This window comes from Anopheles marshallii, chromosome 2 (genome assembly GCF_943734725.1).
Source record: "Anopheles marshallii chromosome 2, idAnoMarsDA_429_01, whole genome shotgun sequence".
Classification (NCBI taxonomy): domain Eukaryota; kingdom Metazoa; phylum Arthropoda; class Insecta; order Diptera; family Culicidae; genus Anopheles; species Anopheles marshallii.
Genome location: NC_071326.1, coordinates 17,824,399 through 17,841,528, shown reverse-complemented (window position 1 = coordinate 17,841,528; position 17,130 = coordinate 17,824,399). Strand labels below are relative to the sequence as shown.

The 17,130-nt window shown below is 43.2% G+C and overlaps 3 protein-coding genes across 3 annotated transcripts in view; 2 read left to right on the top strand and 1 right to left on the bottom strand.

Moving 5' to 3' along the window:
* Positions 1-3,362: 3,362 nt before the first annotated feature.
* LOC128709607 (zinc finger protein 510-like) lies at positions 3,363-4,721 on the bottom strand. Its single transcript, XM_053804613.1, has 2 exons — positions 4,566-4,721; positions 3,363-4,502 (listed from the first exon to the last, which is right to left on the bottom strand). Exons 1-2 carry the CDS (start codon positions 4,719-4,721, stop codon positions 3,363-3,365), a joined length of 1,296 nt encoding a protein of 431 aa, XP_053660588.1.
* Positions 4,722-6,251: 1,530 nt separating this feature from the next.
* LOC128716261 (zinc finger protein 436-like) lies at positions 6,252-7,769 on the top strand. The gene is given in 2 exon segments (XM_053811185.1): positions 6,252-6,516; positions 6,598-7,769. Coding segments are annotated over 2 exon segments (1,437 nt in total).
* A 5,755-nt stretch (positions 7,770-13,524) lies between these two features.
* The window catches only part of LOC128719508 (Kv channel-interacting protein 4-like), a 45,946-nt gene continuing 42,340 nt past the window's right edge, over positions 13,525-17,130 (top strand). The window contains exons 1-2 of the mRNA XM_053813134.1: positions 13,525-14,023; positions 14,227-14,280. Of these exons, the coding sequence (XP_053669109.1) occupies positions 13,525-14,023; positions 14,227-14,280 (553 nt within the window). The remainder of the gene's footprint in view (positions 14,024-14,226; positions 14,281-17,130) is intronic.

Here is a 17,130-nt window from a genome sequence, read left to right as displayed (position 1 = left end):
TGCACTCTTAAAACGACCATTAACCATTTTCGGTGCCAAAAGCCAATTGGCTGCTAACGATAAATATAATTTGCCTCCAACACGACGTAACACGATGCTCAACTATTTGCAACGTTGCACTTTTATGTTTTTATGCTTGTGGTGGATTTATTTAGATTTTAAACCCTTAAAACCATGCCTTCAACCTTGCACAGGGTACATTTTTTTTTTTGCAATAATGATTTTCCGCTTACAATGTATCACTATCCGTGTGTTTGTATCGGTTTCGTTCGCGTGTGCGTATCGTACTGGGGAGTTTAAAACACAGTCATTTTCACTACTATATGGTGGTCAAGTGATCGACAACACTGAGGGTCACTCACTAAGCTGCTTAACTGGTTCGAGAATTGAATCGACTGCCGTTGCACGCACACACCCTTTAATGCACCAAGCGCTGATAAGAATTGTTTGCATTATGCGCGTTAACGTCTGTGCGAAGAGTTGCATCACTGCGTTGCTCATTTAGCTGTTATATACGATAGACAAGCGAATATAGACACCAAAGCGCGGAATCCTACACTCTGTGAACTTCACTCGTTTCCGGCTGTGTTTTTCCCCCGCTCCTGTGGAAGCACAGTCATCATCATCCACACGCAAACATCATCAAACGACTGTTCCTATGAAGGGAATAATTTTTGCGACGGTACTACCTATGCAGGTTCCGGAACGTCGGTCGGGAAACGAATAGAAAGAGTAAACTCCACCGAGTGAGATATGGAGCCGAACTGTTGGAGAGCGTGAAACATACCGTGAGCCGAAAGGTTGCCACAAGGCGCACATGCGGGTGGGTTTGTTGGGGGGTTTTGCTACACTGTTATGGCTTCGGCCAGTGAAAAACGTTCCGGCGCACACCTTCGCTTGGGTAGACGATGGCTTTCCTGGAGCTGGGAAGATTATTCTCGGATTACGCAACCGTTATGGGGACACACTACGAACCACCCCTAGCACTGGTTTGAAACACTCAGCGGGGGAAAACTTTTTCCTTTCTTTTAGACCGTTAACTTTCGGTGAGGTGTGACTCATTCGACAACGGGGCAACGTGTAACAATTGATGTCAATTTTCACTCCTTGTTAAGTTTTTTGTTTATTTCATACAACATTAAAACATATTTTAATATTCACTCACATTCACATATGTTTAGTTTTAAAAGACATCTCTAGTTGTGAAATATGTTGATCATACTTTAACTCTATTTCACTCATTTCAGTTCACGCACAACAAAGCATTTTGATGGTTACCTTTACTCAAACTTTTCATTAGAACTTAAATGGCACAAATTTGAGAACGAAAGATAAGTTATATCACCTTCACCACCTTCGCGGCGGTCGATTCGGAAAGGTCCAGACAACGGTTTGGAACTGCAACGGAATAACCAACGTCTTCCGAGGATAACGAGATTGAAATCTTATGCACCAACACACGAGATCTTCTCGTTTCGTATGTCAATTTGATTCGTAGGAATGAAGGAATATATTGAATATAAATGCAGAAAGGATTCTAGAACGATCTTCACGATCTTTCGGCACTGTATACGAGCATGGAGTGAATATTCACTTCACGGTTTAAATACTACACAAATGGGATTTTTAGTAAAAATTTTACATTTCTTTTTTTTTTTCACTCTCTAAAGGTAATTTTCACACTTTTTCTAGTTTTCCACTGGTCAAAAATGTACACTTAGCTCCCTTTTTGCTATCAAACACCGTGTTCGTGTCTTTCATCTGCACTGTGCGACGTAGCATACTGGACTGATCCAGAGAGCATCCGGCTGAGTGGACGCGACTGGCCGAGCAATGTGGCTATAGTAGCTCTCTCACACTATGGCAGCCGTAGCAAAAGCAGAGTAGGAAACGGCAACGGTAGTAAGGGCTAGTAGGCGAACGAAAGGGATTGTGAGCCATGGAGCGGGAGTGCTTGATTGGAGGGTGCACAAGATGTGCAATTTGATGACGGACCGACTGCCTGTGGGAGAAAGGACAGGAAAGGGTGGCTGTGTTTGTGTGGCTCGGACACACCGCATTCAACGTGACTTGGAACGCTTGCCGATCGTTATGTATTTATATAAACGACAGAGGGGGGAGAACGGATTTCTTACCGAACCCGCACTCGTCCCACCTAATGCCACACGGGTGTACCTCGTGGTCTGAGGGATGATCCACCAACGCAAACGCGGCTGTAACTAGAACGGTCGACCGGTAACCCGTCCAGCTCCGGGGAGCCTTGGTCCGAGCTCAAGAGATGCATTACAAATTGTTAGCAACAAGCGGCATCCCATGCTTGTGACCTGTTGCGATTGATTGGACACAGTAAAACCGAACAAAACACACATATTGGTAACGCAATCGGATGGCGTCGTCGAGTTCGTGGATGTCGTAACGTACGCCTAAAATCTGCATAACATGTCGGCAAATCAGAATGACTCGATGCGTATCCAGTGGAAGCATTCGCATATTGAAGATAGATTAATGGCTCTAGTCGAAGATATTAGATGCTTCTATTAACTGCTTTGCCTATTTGCGTTTTATACGGTATGTAGACATTTGTTTTACAACTTTTAAACATGTTTCTTCGTGACATCAACTAGAAATATTTTTATTTTAGAAAGAATGATGATGGATATTTGAATAATTTGCGGAGAATTTTAGCTTAATTGTTTACGGCCTAATGGAAATTTTTCAATAATGTGTTGTATTAGTGCAGTGCAGTCTGCTAAACACTTTTAGGTTAGCAGATTGAGCAGACCCAATTAAAATATTCCTGTCCGTCGCAACGAAATTGTCGTTTCTAGCCTGTCTAACTCCTACTCACTAGTATGATTGGATGTTTAAATCTATCTTATATAATAGACAATAATTTAAATATTTGAATTACTATTGAAGCTCGATAACCTATCCAAGACTGTATGTTTACTCTAAATAGTTGCTTTCCTATCGGGCTCACATTCCCAAAGATGGATTGCAAATTGGAAGATTTGCTAAGCAGATAAGATTTCTGATCAGGAGGGATAGTAACGTTACTAGATAAGATACTGTACGAACGTACTATTATAAACTGTAAAACGATTTTATGCTCTATAGTACAACCCGTTACAGCCCATCCATTTTGTTGATTAACTCTACCAGTTTTGTTTTTCTGTTGTTTATTTTTTATTATAATTGTTCGGGATAGGTTCATCACCAGCCACAAACAGGAAGTACGAATTTGCCGATACGGTACGGATGAAATCCAATGAACTTTAGAGTGGAATAACAATGGAGCCACATCAGCAATATCAAGTAAATTTATGATTTTTTGACTGAGTTTTCCTATTTATCAACTCCATTTATTCTCCGTCTACAGCTTCTCCGTGTACTTTCTTCATGTGCTGCTTAAGTCGCACCCTTCGCCCATAGCTTAACCCGCACTGTTCACAGCGGAACGGATCAAGGCCTTCGTGTACCGTTTGGCGATGAAATTTTCGAGCTGTAGGATTGCCAAACCATTCATCACATGCATCACATTTAAACGGCCGCGGATTCACATGGCGATGTTGGTGGTTTTTAAGCGCTTGCTTTCGCTTGAACCTTGCCGGACACTGATCACACGGAAATGGTTGCTCACCAGTGTGCGTTACCATGTGGATGGGAAGCTCAAACTTTTGTTTGAAAGCCTTCAAACACACGGAACACGAAAAGGTTTTCTCAGTTTTGTGCAGTTTGCGGTGGTTTTTTAGTGTAACGATTTGTCGGAATCGTTTGCCGCAGTCTTCGCAGGTATAGTTCTTTTCCATGACCTTGCACACATTTTCATGCCGCTTTAAGGCTGAATTTGTGAAGTAAGCCGATGAACACGATGTGCAAACATACGATCTTTTCCGGTATGGCCGATTTTTATGGTGCCTAAGAAGTGTCTCGGTTAAGAAGCGTTGAAAGCACGTGTTGCATTCGAAGGGACGGATTGAATTGTCCGAGATACGGTATTTTGTGTGTTCTAAATTGCAGTGTGTATTTAGTTCTTGTGCACTCGTAAACTCTGGCGAGGGATTGCAGCCACAGCAAAAAAGTGTAGTGTTATGAATTGCTCGTTCGATTTTAGACGAATCAGTTTGCTCTAGCTTATCTGTGTGGACGAGTGTATCTGTGCCGGGTTGTTCAGTGCCATTATGATCGACCCTAACAAACTGCGATAGTACAAAATGAGGAGTTTCGCAGTCTTCATGGTTCATACTAAACTGCTCGTCTGATGGTTTGAACATTCCATGCTGATGACTAGACAGAATTGATCCTGAGGTTTCCTTCATAGGGTTAAAAGAAAGAACTAATCGTTGATCGGCAGGTTCATTTTGTAATACGCATTTAATCCTTTGTGCCTCACGAAGAATTTTATCCGAAGCTAGATATTTTTCCCGTAGTTCATTGTATTTTATCACCTCGTTCCAGCAAATATTGCACACGGTTTGTACCAGTTCCTCATTTCGGGGGATCTAAAATTGGAACACACAAATAGCTTTAGCTTATGTTTTGAGTTATTAAAAAAGAAAACCTACCTTAATACCAAAGCAAAGGCTGATGATGTTAGCGAGTGGTACACCCTGATGCAGAACGTGTAGCGATACGTACTGAGATGGTTCACAGCTGAGACACAGTCGGCACATCGGTGCAGAGTCGATATTCATTAGGGTATCTATCTTGTGAAAACTCATTGTGCATATAGTCTGCAAGTGTTAAACTGTGCAAATATTAGCAATATTAGGAGATTCTCCTTTCTATTACATGTGAATAGCCTTAATTTTCACAAAACAGCGATTGATGTGTTCAAAGTGAAATGTAAACAAACAGCTGTAAACATTACGTTGACATTTTGTGGTTCCTGCAAATCAGCTGTCAATCCTGCGTGAAGCCGTGTGATTGTAAACATGGACCTATCGTCCATTTATTTAGTGGAAAATTTAAACTCCTACAATTTTGAGGATGTTGTGTTTCTCGCCGCTGATATCAATGCAATTATAGAAGCCCTAATTCAACCGATAGTGATGAAGGATGTGGAGAAAGTACTGTTTTTAGCAAAGCTACTGAAAACTGTTCTTCACATTTGCCGAATGATCGTCTGTAACTACACTACGTTGGAGGAACTGCTGAAGGTGAATTGGAGTTCTGCGGAAGATTACACACAAAAGTGGCATTTTTTTGAGAAACTAGCGCTGGATGATCCCGTGCATGTAATTGCAAGGAGAATACTCCTTTCGAAGGATGGTGAGCAATGTTTGGGGATTATGCAGGAGTTTTACAGACTGTATTACACCAAGGAAGCTTTCAAGGAAGTGTTAGCAAGCGTCCAAAAGGCGATTCCAGCAATCGCCTCACTTAATGCATACGAAACACTGAGGAACACAATATCTGGGACGGTAAACACGCACGCATCTTCCGTGCACTCAGATGAAATAAATATTGTTACATTGGCAAACCATGCGGATACCAACGATTACAAGAAAGAGGCAGAAAGTCTTCAAGAAAAGCTGGATGGATCGGACAACGAAGAACTACTAAAACTACAGATGCAAATCCTACGATCATTATTTAACGATACAACATTAATGAAACGTTATCAGAATGCGTTGAAAAGCGGTCCATACTATCAACTGAATTTGGCTGTTCTGAAGACCTATCATAACCACCTGTTGACAAGAAATATTCTGTATGATACGAATATTATAATGCTGTTGCATTTGCTGCGACAAAACGGTGCTCATGATGCGCTACTTAGAGAGGAATTTTTCAATGAAACCAGACTGGGAGGACCGGAGAGAATGCGAATTTTGCTGCTGGAATTACAAAACTTTATCTGATGTTTAGTAGAACATTTGAGCAAGATAATTGTACGCGAAGCGTACAAAACGTATATCGGAAAAATACATTGTATATGCAGCAGAAAGCATGTCTTGAAAAACTGAAAATATTATGAGAAAAGTAAAGAGAAATGGCAAAAATATTGAAAAGCCAACGAATTTTTTTTATTAAACATGTTACCATACAAAATTAATTTTTCAACAATTCGGCCGGGAATGTACCACTGTGTTCATTGACAGCTCGTCTGAGGGAGCGCTCTACTGCGATACACCCAATACAACAATCAACAATGTAAACATTCACGATCAAAAGGACAATCATTCCGGTGGCGCTAAACAAGCGAAAAATTCTAAATTGTGGGCGATAAAAACGAAATCAACGTTACAATGAAAACGTGCCGTGCGTGTCTGCAAAAGAATGCAGAAAAATATTATTCGATTTTTAAGAAAATCCACCAAATAACACTGGACGGGATGTTTCATTCGGTTACCGGTTTAAGAGTGTCTTCAGGCGATGGTTTACCGCAATGTTTTTGTGAAGAGTGCGCTTATTTTATTGTGACTTGTAACAATTTTCGTAAAAAATGTCTAAAATCGGATGCTAATCTTCGTGCACTTGAAAGTAAAGCTGTTGGCGAAGAGTAAGTACCGGGTGTAGCATAAAATGCTATTTTATGATTGACAATGTTTAACAAAATTCCATTGCGTTTCATTTTCCAAACCATTTGCAGAGAGCTATATACAATTGAAGAATACGGGGACACTTTGGAGGATGGTTATATTGATGAATCGGAAAACCTTGTTACGGAAGAAATATACTATGAACCAGAAGTCCAACCAACGACACAACAACAACTAATCGCCAGTTCTGAACATGAGAGCACTGAATTGCAGGATGACGAAGAATCTGATTACGAATTGTACGGTGTTATAGAGGGCGTCGAAATAGAGGACAATGAATCTTTTGGTGACAATGATGATGGCGTGTTATATGAGGATATTGTGGAATCTATAGACTGCATCGGAAATTCGCACATATCTACGGAAGGGATAGATGAAGCAGCAGCAAAAGATGTGCCACCGACCAGTCTCGTTCTCAGCTGTTGTGCCTGTACCGGATTGCAGTTTACTTCGTTGGAAGATTTAAATCTGCATGGGCTTGAAGTGCACAAGACGCAAAGCTGCTCCACATCCTCCGGGGGTTACAATTGTGCCATTTGCAACAAACGCTCGTGCAAAAATGCCCAGCTAACGCAACATAAACCCCCGCTGGAACCCAAGGAAAGATACGGTTGTACCGAGTGTCCTGCCAGCTACCGTGGCCGTGCGGCCCTGCACAGTCACATGAAAAGCAAACACGTGGGCAAACGAACGTACGTGTGCGACGTTTGCCAGAAAGCGTTCCTTACCTCCAGCACGTTACTATCGCATCGACAAATACACGGCGAGAAGAAATTCCAATGCAACACTTGCTCGAAATCATTTGTTCGCCGCCATGACTTAACGATTCATCAAAATACTCATTCTACGGAACGGCCGTACGAGTGCACCGTGTGCGAGATGCGTTTTAAATCACGTTCGCATTTGCGTGACCACCAATCCGTTCACACGGGTGAACGGTCGAAAAAGTGTCGTATATGTGGGGAGGGATTCCGGACCTACAGCGATCGGCTGGTGCACGAGAAGCAGCATGAGAACATCGATCCCTTCAAGTGTGATCATTGCGGTAAAAAGTATGGTCGGAATTACAAGCTCCAAGTGCATATACGAAAGGTGCACACCGGAGAGCAGCCGTTCGAGTGTACCGATTGTATGAAACGATTCTTCCAGCGATGGGAACTGACGGCCCATCGGCGGATCGATCACGGTGTGGTGGAAGGTGTTAATACAGTCAATATCGAATAGAAGGATGAAAGTTTACTTTTAAGTTTAGCTTATACATACCGTCCACTAAAACTGCAAGCCATTGCATTGGTCAACAATTACAGGTTTATAACAGTTTCAGGCGATTTTACCCATTACAACCCAGCGTATGAAATTCTTTATAAAAAGTTGTATTTATCAAACTAAAATGTCACATCACTGTATTTCAATAATATCAGATAATAATTTAAGAGTGGCCCAAGTGCCAGTACCACTTTGTTGGTCATTTTTGATCAACTATGTGTTGTTTCGTATTGTACAAAACGTAAACGTAAAGTACGTATGAACTCTGTCGAAAAAGTGAGCATAAAAAATGTGACAATTCAGCATTTTGAAGGATTCGATACTGTCTTAATTTGTAAGCAAATGATAATAGATGAAACAGAAACCCATGAATAGGTTTCTGTTTGGTTTTGCATGAAAGCAAAAAAAAAATTCTTTAATTAAAAAAATAAAAAAACTTTTTTTATTAAAATATCTCCAGTTCTGAAGATATCTAAATGCACATTGTTATCAACCCCAATTTCGGGGTCCCTCATTGGTTAAAGATTTCGTACCGCTGGGATATAATGGACTAAAGAAGTTCTTTCGATATGGATGATTAATCTTGTATTTATTGAACAAAATAATACAAGTCATAAAAGATAGCTAAAATTTCTAACATTAGACTATAAGCAACTATTGTAATCCGTATATGTTAGATTATACATAGACATTGTATAATTTAATCTGTAAGAATGTTTGAATTGAATGAATTGAAATGTTGCAGTGTAGTTATGTATTTTTCACATATAAATGATCAAGCTTTAAACATATAACAATTTCCTTTTTTTTAGTAAATCAATTGCCGAACCATACAACTCTATTGACCAGTTTGGATGTGACGAGAACGCTACCGAGAGCGCACTGCGTAAGAGCGAATGCGAGAACGGTGTAATTTTAGCCCTCTTACGCCTATGGATGCATGCCAGACGCTAGCGAAGCGAGGAATGATCTCACGGCAAGCGAGCAATCTACTGCGCTGCGTGTGAGCACTCGCGGATGTTCACCACCGCGTTGCCGGTGTCTCTTGGGTAGTAGGTGTACTCGGTGTGGCCAGCCCAGGACTGCTCGCATTGTCCACGATTGGACACTCAGCACTTCGTCCAGATGCTCCCGTCGGTGAAACCCCGCACGCATAACGTGTGTTGTCAGTACGGAACGGGATTTGAAAGCGTTTGCAAGCGGCACACCGGGCGCGATCGCCGATCGGTCGGTGTGATATTTTGTTGTTGTGAAACTGCAAGGCACCAAAACACACACAGCCGCGTGGTTTTCTCGCGACGAGTTCGGGTTCATTGCAGTGCAGTTTTGTTTTGTTTCCGTTCGGGTAATGCTACGGTGCGTTCCCTTCTTTGTCATGCAAACACCTCAATCTACCACCAGCTCTGGCACGTGTTCGTCACTACGTCACAGTTTTTTTTCTGCCATTAAAAGGCTCATGTTGCAATAATAAGGAATGTGTAGTTGATGCGTCGGTGTAAAAAATGTAACACACTTCTCAGTGATAAAAACCTGCGGATCACAAGCAGCGGCACCGGTTCGTCATAATTTATGTTGTCTAAATGTCAGTGTATGCGCAATCTGGTCCGCGTTCGACGATCGTACGGAGAAGCTGTGTGAATCTAATTTGAGGTGTGTGAAATCAACGCCGTACGCTACGATCGCGATCGCGGAGTGATCGTATATTGAGACTTGTGAGAAAAAAAAAACATAACCTTCTCCGACCCGAACGTGATTTCAATGTTCTAACCTTTTCCGAGTTTGGTAGCTTAATAAATGTACATAATGGTAGCGATAATCGGTGCCGGGTCCTCGCCGTTCACGGTACGTTCGTTTCTTTGCACCGTACGACCTCCACCCGGCCAACACGTAGAGGGAATCGGTTGGATGCGGGTTTTGCGGTTAAAGATTTTTCTCCGCCTGCAGTGTGTGGTTGGATTGTTTGTGGGAGGGTCGGAGGTTAGTTGATGTATTTATAGCGTATTGAAAATGTTGTGAACTTTATATTTCTAAATCGGAAGAGGGGTGGGATCTCGCTTTTGCTATGCCGTTCGGTTTTGGCTGATGGTGGTAAATGGGTTCCTTTTACGGTGGATGAAGATGCTTGAGATGAATATTTTTCCACTCCACAGTGTTTATCGCCGATATTTGATTGCTTGCATCTCCACGAAACCAATTGTGGTAAATATTCGAAACCCGATTTGGGGGTTCAAGATGCGCGTCGATCGAATATCACACACATTCGGTTGGTAATGATGGGCAATAATACACTTTAACAAGTTCGCTCGTTGAAAGCCATGCTGGCAATGTAATGTGTGGTGGTTTGTTGATCAAGAGGATCCAATTTTATTCGCTTGCTAGGAAATATAAAACCACTCTAGAGTAGTTTATTTCGATTTTTTCCCCACATCACATTTGTGGTTTTTGCTATGTCGTTCTTATCCCATAGCGTGAATATTTACGAGCTTGCTAAGCAAATGGACGTCAACAGTTTCGTGCTGACTCAGTCGTACTCTGTCCCATTAGTCGGGGACACATCAACCGTAGAGCATGAAGTTGACCACGGCCCTGACCGTGCGCTCGATGGGTGCGCACAGAACTCATGTGACCCTCCCAGCGTTAGTAGAATGGCCGCACGCGTTCCAAGCCGGCGCAATGTTGGAAACGGGTTCATTGAAAATTTCCGCGTCCGCTTCGGCAAGCAGGATGCGTGTGTCCAAGCGTGCTTGTGCGCTTTATAATATTAGAATCGGCGCCCATTCTCGTCCCCGAGCTGGGGCACTTGAGCGATGGATTATGTTTCAACGGTTGTCAAGCTAACCGACAAGATGGTCTAATGAAAAATCCCGCGCTGCAAAACATGGACGTTGGTTTTTTTTTTAAGCCGGACGAACAACCTTGAGCTTGTCGGTGGCGCATCGGGTGCTATTTTTCATCACCAATGTTTCACTAAATTGTATGATCGTTCGGATGCTGCTAGTCAAGAAACAAACGATTAGCAGCAAGTATGTGAAGAATTCATAATGTATCTTTATTTCGGCAGACATGGCGTAGATTGCATTCATGGGCATTATTAGTCCAGCGAATCCATTCGACAGAAGTCCCAATTACACTTTGTTGCCACCGGGATGGGTACGACTAAACACGATTAATTGCTACGCTTCAACGGTTTCCGATTGCCAGTGATGACAAAATATTGACAGCGACGCAATTGCGGTGAAATTACGATCGATCGATGCACATTCATTCTGGCGTGTGCGATCGCTCCATACGAAGGGTCCAATTGGACGGATCCGTTACACGAACAGCATCATCCGTCAGGCTGCACGGCTGTTTTCGGCCCGATGCCGACCCTGCCGCCATCTGTCGACGACGTACAGCAGATTGCTTGGCAAAGTCACAAGATTTGTCAGGTTCATTAATTACGGTCGGAATGTTGCTGGTGCGAGAACCGGCACGAAACCCATGCAATCGCCATTAATAGTCGCCCAGTGAGGTTTCTAAGGATCACTTCGATTTTCCGTCGGTTCGTAATATTTTGGTTTTGTTTGTTGTTCTTAATTTGGCCAAGTTTCAAATATATCACCTCGGTGGTTGGTACCCCACATCGCGAATGTCTGGAGGCCTTCAGGGGGGGGTGCGTTGAAGTTAAAGGGATCGGAAAGCGAACGGGGGGACGTTCAGCTTGTTGGCCACATGGCGCACACTAGCTGTTGGAACGTACCAGGAAAGTTGTTTAGAGTAGTGTCAGTGTCAGCGGGCAAATTGATTTGTAGAAGTCGGTGCCAGTGAATGCCCTGTGCGCTATCCGGCGTTGCTGCAAGACACAGTACTGCACAAGGCGAGCTTTACCATCGGGGTTCTTCTTGCGTTTTATTTTTTGCGAACCCGGGTATACAGAAACAAACATTCATCTAAATCGGCAAACATTGTGCCAATTTTCAATGCCATTCGCAAGAGGATGTTTGCAAATTTCCTGGCAAATTAATCATTCCGTGATTGTCGTCCGAGATGTTTTAGTCTGCAGTATTATTTGTGAATATAGGGAACGGGCACAGATTGGTGTGAAGTAAATGAAATCAGCAAACTGTAAGCTATACTTTTGTCTATATATTGGTATATGTAGTGTGCATAATTCCACCTCAAGATTATGGTGATTTGCATTTAAATGTGTTCTTAAGTTGGGGTGGGCCCGGTGGTCTATTGGTCTTCACACGGCAGGACCGGTACAAAATCCCATCCGGACCAATCCTCCGTATTGACCAGCTAAATAAACGAGTAAATAAAGCCAAAGAAAGTCAGAAATGGCAGAAGAACAATGGAAAAGCTGCGATGTTGATGGGCTGTTTATGTGATTAGAGTGACCCATCCCGTAAAGTCCTCTTAGATTGTGCACAGGGACAGGGACAAATTCGTGTTATTTCAAAAATTGAGATGGGGTGATGGCGTTGATGCATCCGCCATTTCGACTCCAGTTAAATATATTTCAATGGTTATAGACAGGAAGCAGACATCAAAGGTTTGAAACACAAGCATGCAGAAGTGGACATTCAGAGTCTCGTGTCTAACACGAATCTGTCTTATTTACTTTAATGGCACTACTAGGCTTATTACTATTTCTGCCTTTCTTCGATTCTATACGCTGCAAATAATAAAACAGCATCAAACAATCAAAGTTTATTTACGAGTATAAGATTTTAGTACACAAATAGTGACCAGCTGGCAGTTGCATGATTGCCGATTAAAAACCCGATCAATGCATAATTAAAACACAAACCAGACATCCCATCACCCAGACGCGTACGCCCCAAGCACGGCAGCAAACGATTGCAAGACAAGGCGGTAAAATAAATTAAATCTTTGCACACTTCCGGGCCGAGTTTGCCATCCTCCAGTAGCGCGAGGAAGTTCACTTCAATGATTGCTGTTATTGTTCAAGCGGTGTATCTGTCATAACGTGTCCATCTGCTGTGGTCTAACATGGTCGCTACTCCTAAACCACAGCGCTCCTTAACACTCGGTTGGCATTTTCCCATTTCCATCTCCCGCGCAAAGCGGAAAAGTGGCTGGTCGATACTAACCTTTCCCAAGCCCTCGCGGTCTACTAGTGTCCCAGTCCCATGGAGGCTGTCGATGGAGAGTGATGCGGGAGGGAGGGGGAAGGGGGCGGAAGGGGGGAAAAGAAGAGTTCGTACCCTGGCCGGCAAAAGTCCGGCTGCGATGAATGTTTATTTTTGGATGCAATCCAATTATAAACGCACCATACTGCGAAGCTACGTGGGGCGGAAGATTTGGTTTCACGATCGCGGTGACGAACGAACCGCGGTGCCGAGTGTGCGTGTATGCGTGTCCTTGCCGACTAATAACAACAATCCGTACGAGTCGAGATTGTTGTTGTCCCGTCATCGAGATTGACCATCGCCATCGATGCGGATCGTCATCTCATCGTCGGTAGTGGCGGTTTCGTTGATACGTAAGTGAATCAGTGCCTCTCTCTATCCTCAGTCCCGTAGTCACTCAGCTGTGAGTTTGCGTGTGTGTGTGTGTAGTACGATCTCAGGAGTGCCAAGGAGTGTTGTTTCGAAACAACCAACAAGTTGTGACCAAGTGTACGCAATTCGATGGAGTGATCGTGGAGCGGGGTTCGGTTCGATCGTGAGAAAGATCGTGGGGCGGTGTGAATCCATCCGCCAGAATGCAGCTCGTGAATCGTGGCCATCGAAGCAGTAGCACGGTCAGTGCCGACGGGCACCAGTTGCCATCGACGACCGCGACGGACATTGCACTGATGCGATGGACGTCGCGCGGATTCACGGCCATCCCGGTTGAGCCGGACGATACGGGGTCCACCAGCAGCTCCTCGACCGTTGATTCACTCGTCGCCACCTCGCACAATGGGTCGGCACCGGTTGGTGTAACGCCCAGCGCTCCGTCTGCCGGTGGCGCACTGCAAATCGAGTACCTGACCCTAGACACTGCCACCGGGCAGTGTGGCAGCGGTGCGGCCACGGACGGTGGCAACCGCTGGCACGGGACGACACCCCAGCTGGCTCATCACAAAGGGCAACGGCGAACGAAGCAGCATCGCCATGGCAATGCTACGTCATCTTCGGCCTCCGCCTCGATACAACCGTCCACCACGTCGTCTACCTCCTGTCTGCGCGACTGTCTGCTGTGTCGGTGCTGTCGAAGTGGTCAGTATGCGTTATCGTTCGGTGACGATCAAACGTCAAATTCAATCGGCTCGCGATTTTGATTGGCGATCGGGCGAGTGTGTGATTGAAGTGGCGTTTTGGTTCGCCATTTTTCTTTTGCGGATCGGTGACACGCACGGCTTACAAAGAGGTTTTGGATGTTTCTTTTCTTTTCTCCTCTCGGATCCTTGCGGATGCTGTAGCGAACATGGACGAGCAGAAGGAAGCCAGCGATCAGGAGGAAGGCAATTACGAGTGTAAGTAGATGCGTGGGGAATCGTTTTGAAGTGATATGTAATGTTGGTTGACTGGGTCTTATTAGTGTTATTAAACAAATTTAATCTAATAAAATGCGAACAATCTTAATAAGTGTTCTATAATGAGTTTGGGAGGGTGATCAACAAACATCTGCTGAAAAGATATTTATATTGCGCAAGGTCAGAATGAAATGAGTACAAAAACCACAATAAACATCAATCATTGTATTAGATAGTACACCCTGTTTTATAACCCATATTCTCAAACCCTGATTAATGTTACTACTACTGCTGCTTGTGAAATGAGACTTTTTCTTTCGAACGAATGAGCATTGTAGCAAACAAAAACTTGAGCGTGGGCGAAACCATTTTGTTGACAAATCTGCACACAGACACACGCTCCCCTACAGCCAAACTCACCGTTTGGCATGATTAAGCAATGAAACATTTTGTTCTGCGTCTCGGGAAAACTTCCTCCACCATTCGACGATCGTCAGAGCAGTGGACGAACTGTTGTTAGTCGATGCCTTACAACAGTTTAGTTGAATGATGTAACAGTCCTATCAAATTAAGCGTACGAGCTTGGGCCGCCGCTCGTGGACGTGGTGTCAGTTTAGGTTTGTAGCGTACTGTTGGTATTTCACATTAATGATTGCTCCTTCTTTTAATTAACTGCTGATTGCTCAATTTATAGTGTAATTATAGCCAAAATAAACTATTATTCTTTCAGTAAAGATTCTTTCGTATCGTGACTCGACCCTCAACCGGCTCATGAATGTTCGTGATTCTTATTTGTTGGAATTAATTAATATAAATTAGTATCATTCGGGAGAATGAATATAAATCGATATGGATAGATGGGTTATAAATATAAATCTAAAGCAATGATTCATCCGAACTTTGAATTATTTGACTTGATTCTCAACCGATTTCTGTATCTTCGAAGATTCAAGCATCTTATCAATAATAAACCCTTTTACACATATGAAATATTCCAAGTACTGCTTGCCTTGAATTACTAAAACATATTTAGCTAGTTCTCTTTTTCTAATAGCTCTCCTATTTCATGATTCGTAAGTAATAGAAGCGATGGAAATAAATGAGAATTGATTAATTTTTTGATTCCGGTTCCGATTTCGATTGATCAATCAAGATCAAATTCACCAGCTGCATTTTTGTGGCTGGTCGGCAATCAGTCAGCACTCATTACAGTATAATTTTGGAAGAATATTTGTACTTCTGGCGTTGGAGATGTAATCCAACGTAGTCTCGCAATCACTCTTTGCATAACAACAAACCCGTTATCTTTCGAGAAAAACGGTACACATTAATTTCGCCTTATCGTTTGGCGATTAAAATAAATCACACTCGGTGGAATCAATTTTCAGCTGAAATCATATGAATTCGTTATGAAATTATTCCCTTTTTCAATCGTCTCAAAAATGAGGCAAGGCAAATATACCGTGGGTTGTCTCGGCGGCAACGAAACGTGGTTCTGTGCAGAGGGCATTTTGGTTTCGGCACGCTTACTCTGCTGGCTGTCCGGGATGTCTTATGCATACCGAATCAACTCGACGGTTCAACCATCGGAGCCGTAACCCGATGGAGCTCTGGTATCATAACAACCCAGGGCACCATCCGTTGCTTCCTTCCACCGCGTTCTCCTTGCCGTTGGCTTTGCCGGTAAACAAATCAAAATGAATTTGTGAAATGTGTGTGTGCGTTTTTTTTTGTTGCTGTTCGGTATGAATCTTTGCCAGCTCGTTAAGCCGAACCGAACGCAGGCCGAAAAACCACGTTGGCGGTTGATTTATGAGTGGTGAGTGTGTTTATCGCTTGTGAATTCATAACCGTGAATATTAAATGGGTAGCAATATCGCGTATGAGCGCATGATCACTGCCCATTTTTGGCAACAAGTGGCATATCGCTAGTAGAAAATAGTAAATGTTTAGTGGAATGAATAAAGCGCCCGTATTTCCACTACTTATTTATCTCCTTTGTTACGCTAGTTGCATAACAGCATTGCTATGGCAACCAACTACGGGTTGACCATTCATTTGCACACCTGTCAACTCGATTTTGTTACGGTTGATCGTACACTTTGGAGTCATATTTTAAATGTCCAGTTAAATTTAACGAACCGTTTTTTTTCCCCCGGGGAGAGAAATCTGTTTTTGCACTTTTCGCAATCGATCGTGTTTGAAAGTGTAAGGCCCACGATGACACGACGGGCATAAGATGGCAAGATGAGTGGGTTCTGGCGGGTTTTTTTTTTTTTGTTCAAAAATTTCGGTCACGCTCGCATCGAATACTTTCGAGGACTGGCTTTAAATTTTTAACACGCCACATCGCCGAACGTGTTTCTTTTTCGGCAGCATTCCGTTCTGCTGAAGCCAACTGTATGTGTTAGTGTATTTTTTTTTTTACTTCTTTCACTCTGATCGACCAAACAGCTGCGGGTATGAGCGTTCAATTTATCACACACATACGGACTATTCTTTCAAGGCAGGATTAAAGGCAGAGAGAAACAAAAAAAAAATACGAGTAGATGAATCAATGCAGCAGCCAGGCGTAAAAGCACATTTTGCACATTGCCCGAATAGGGGAGATGATTGGTATGGGAGGGTTTTTTTGCTATTGTTGTTGCTTTTTCGCGGTTTTGGAAGGTACCAACAGCCAGTGATGAGTTTTTGCCGATTTCGGAATCATTTGGCACTGTACATCACGGCTATCGACGGATGAGTTTTCCAATGGTTTGAACATTTTCATTTTCTCTCGCTCTCCACAAGTCGTTGGTGGCGAGCAGGGGGTTTTTTTTTGTATAAGATTCCAGAAAAATGAATCCATCC

Coding starts and splice junctions, on each gene's coding strand:
- LOC128709607 (XM_053804613.1), bottom strand. CDS start 4,721: ATGAGTTTTCACAAGATAGATACCCTAATGAATATCGACTCTGCACCG. Junction 4,503..4,565: donor GCCTTTGCTTTGGTATTAAG/GTAGGTTTTCTT, acceptor TTCCAATTTTAG/ATCCCCCGAAATGAGGAACT.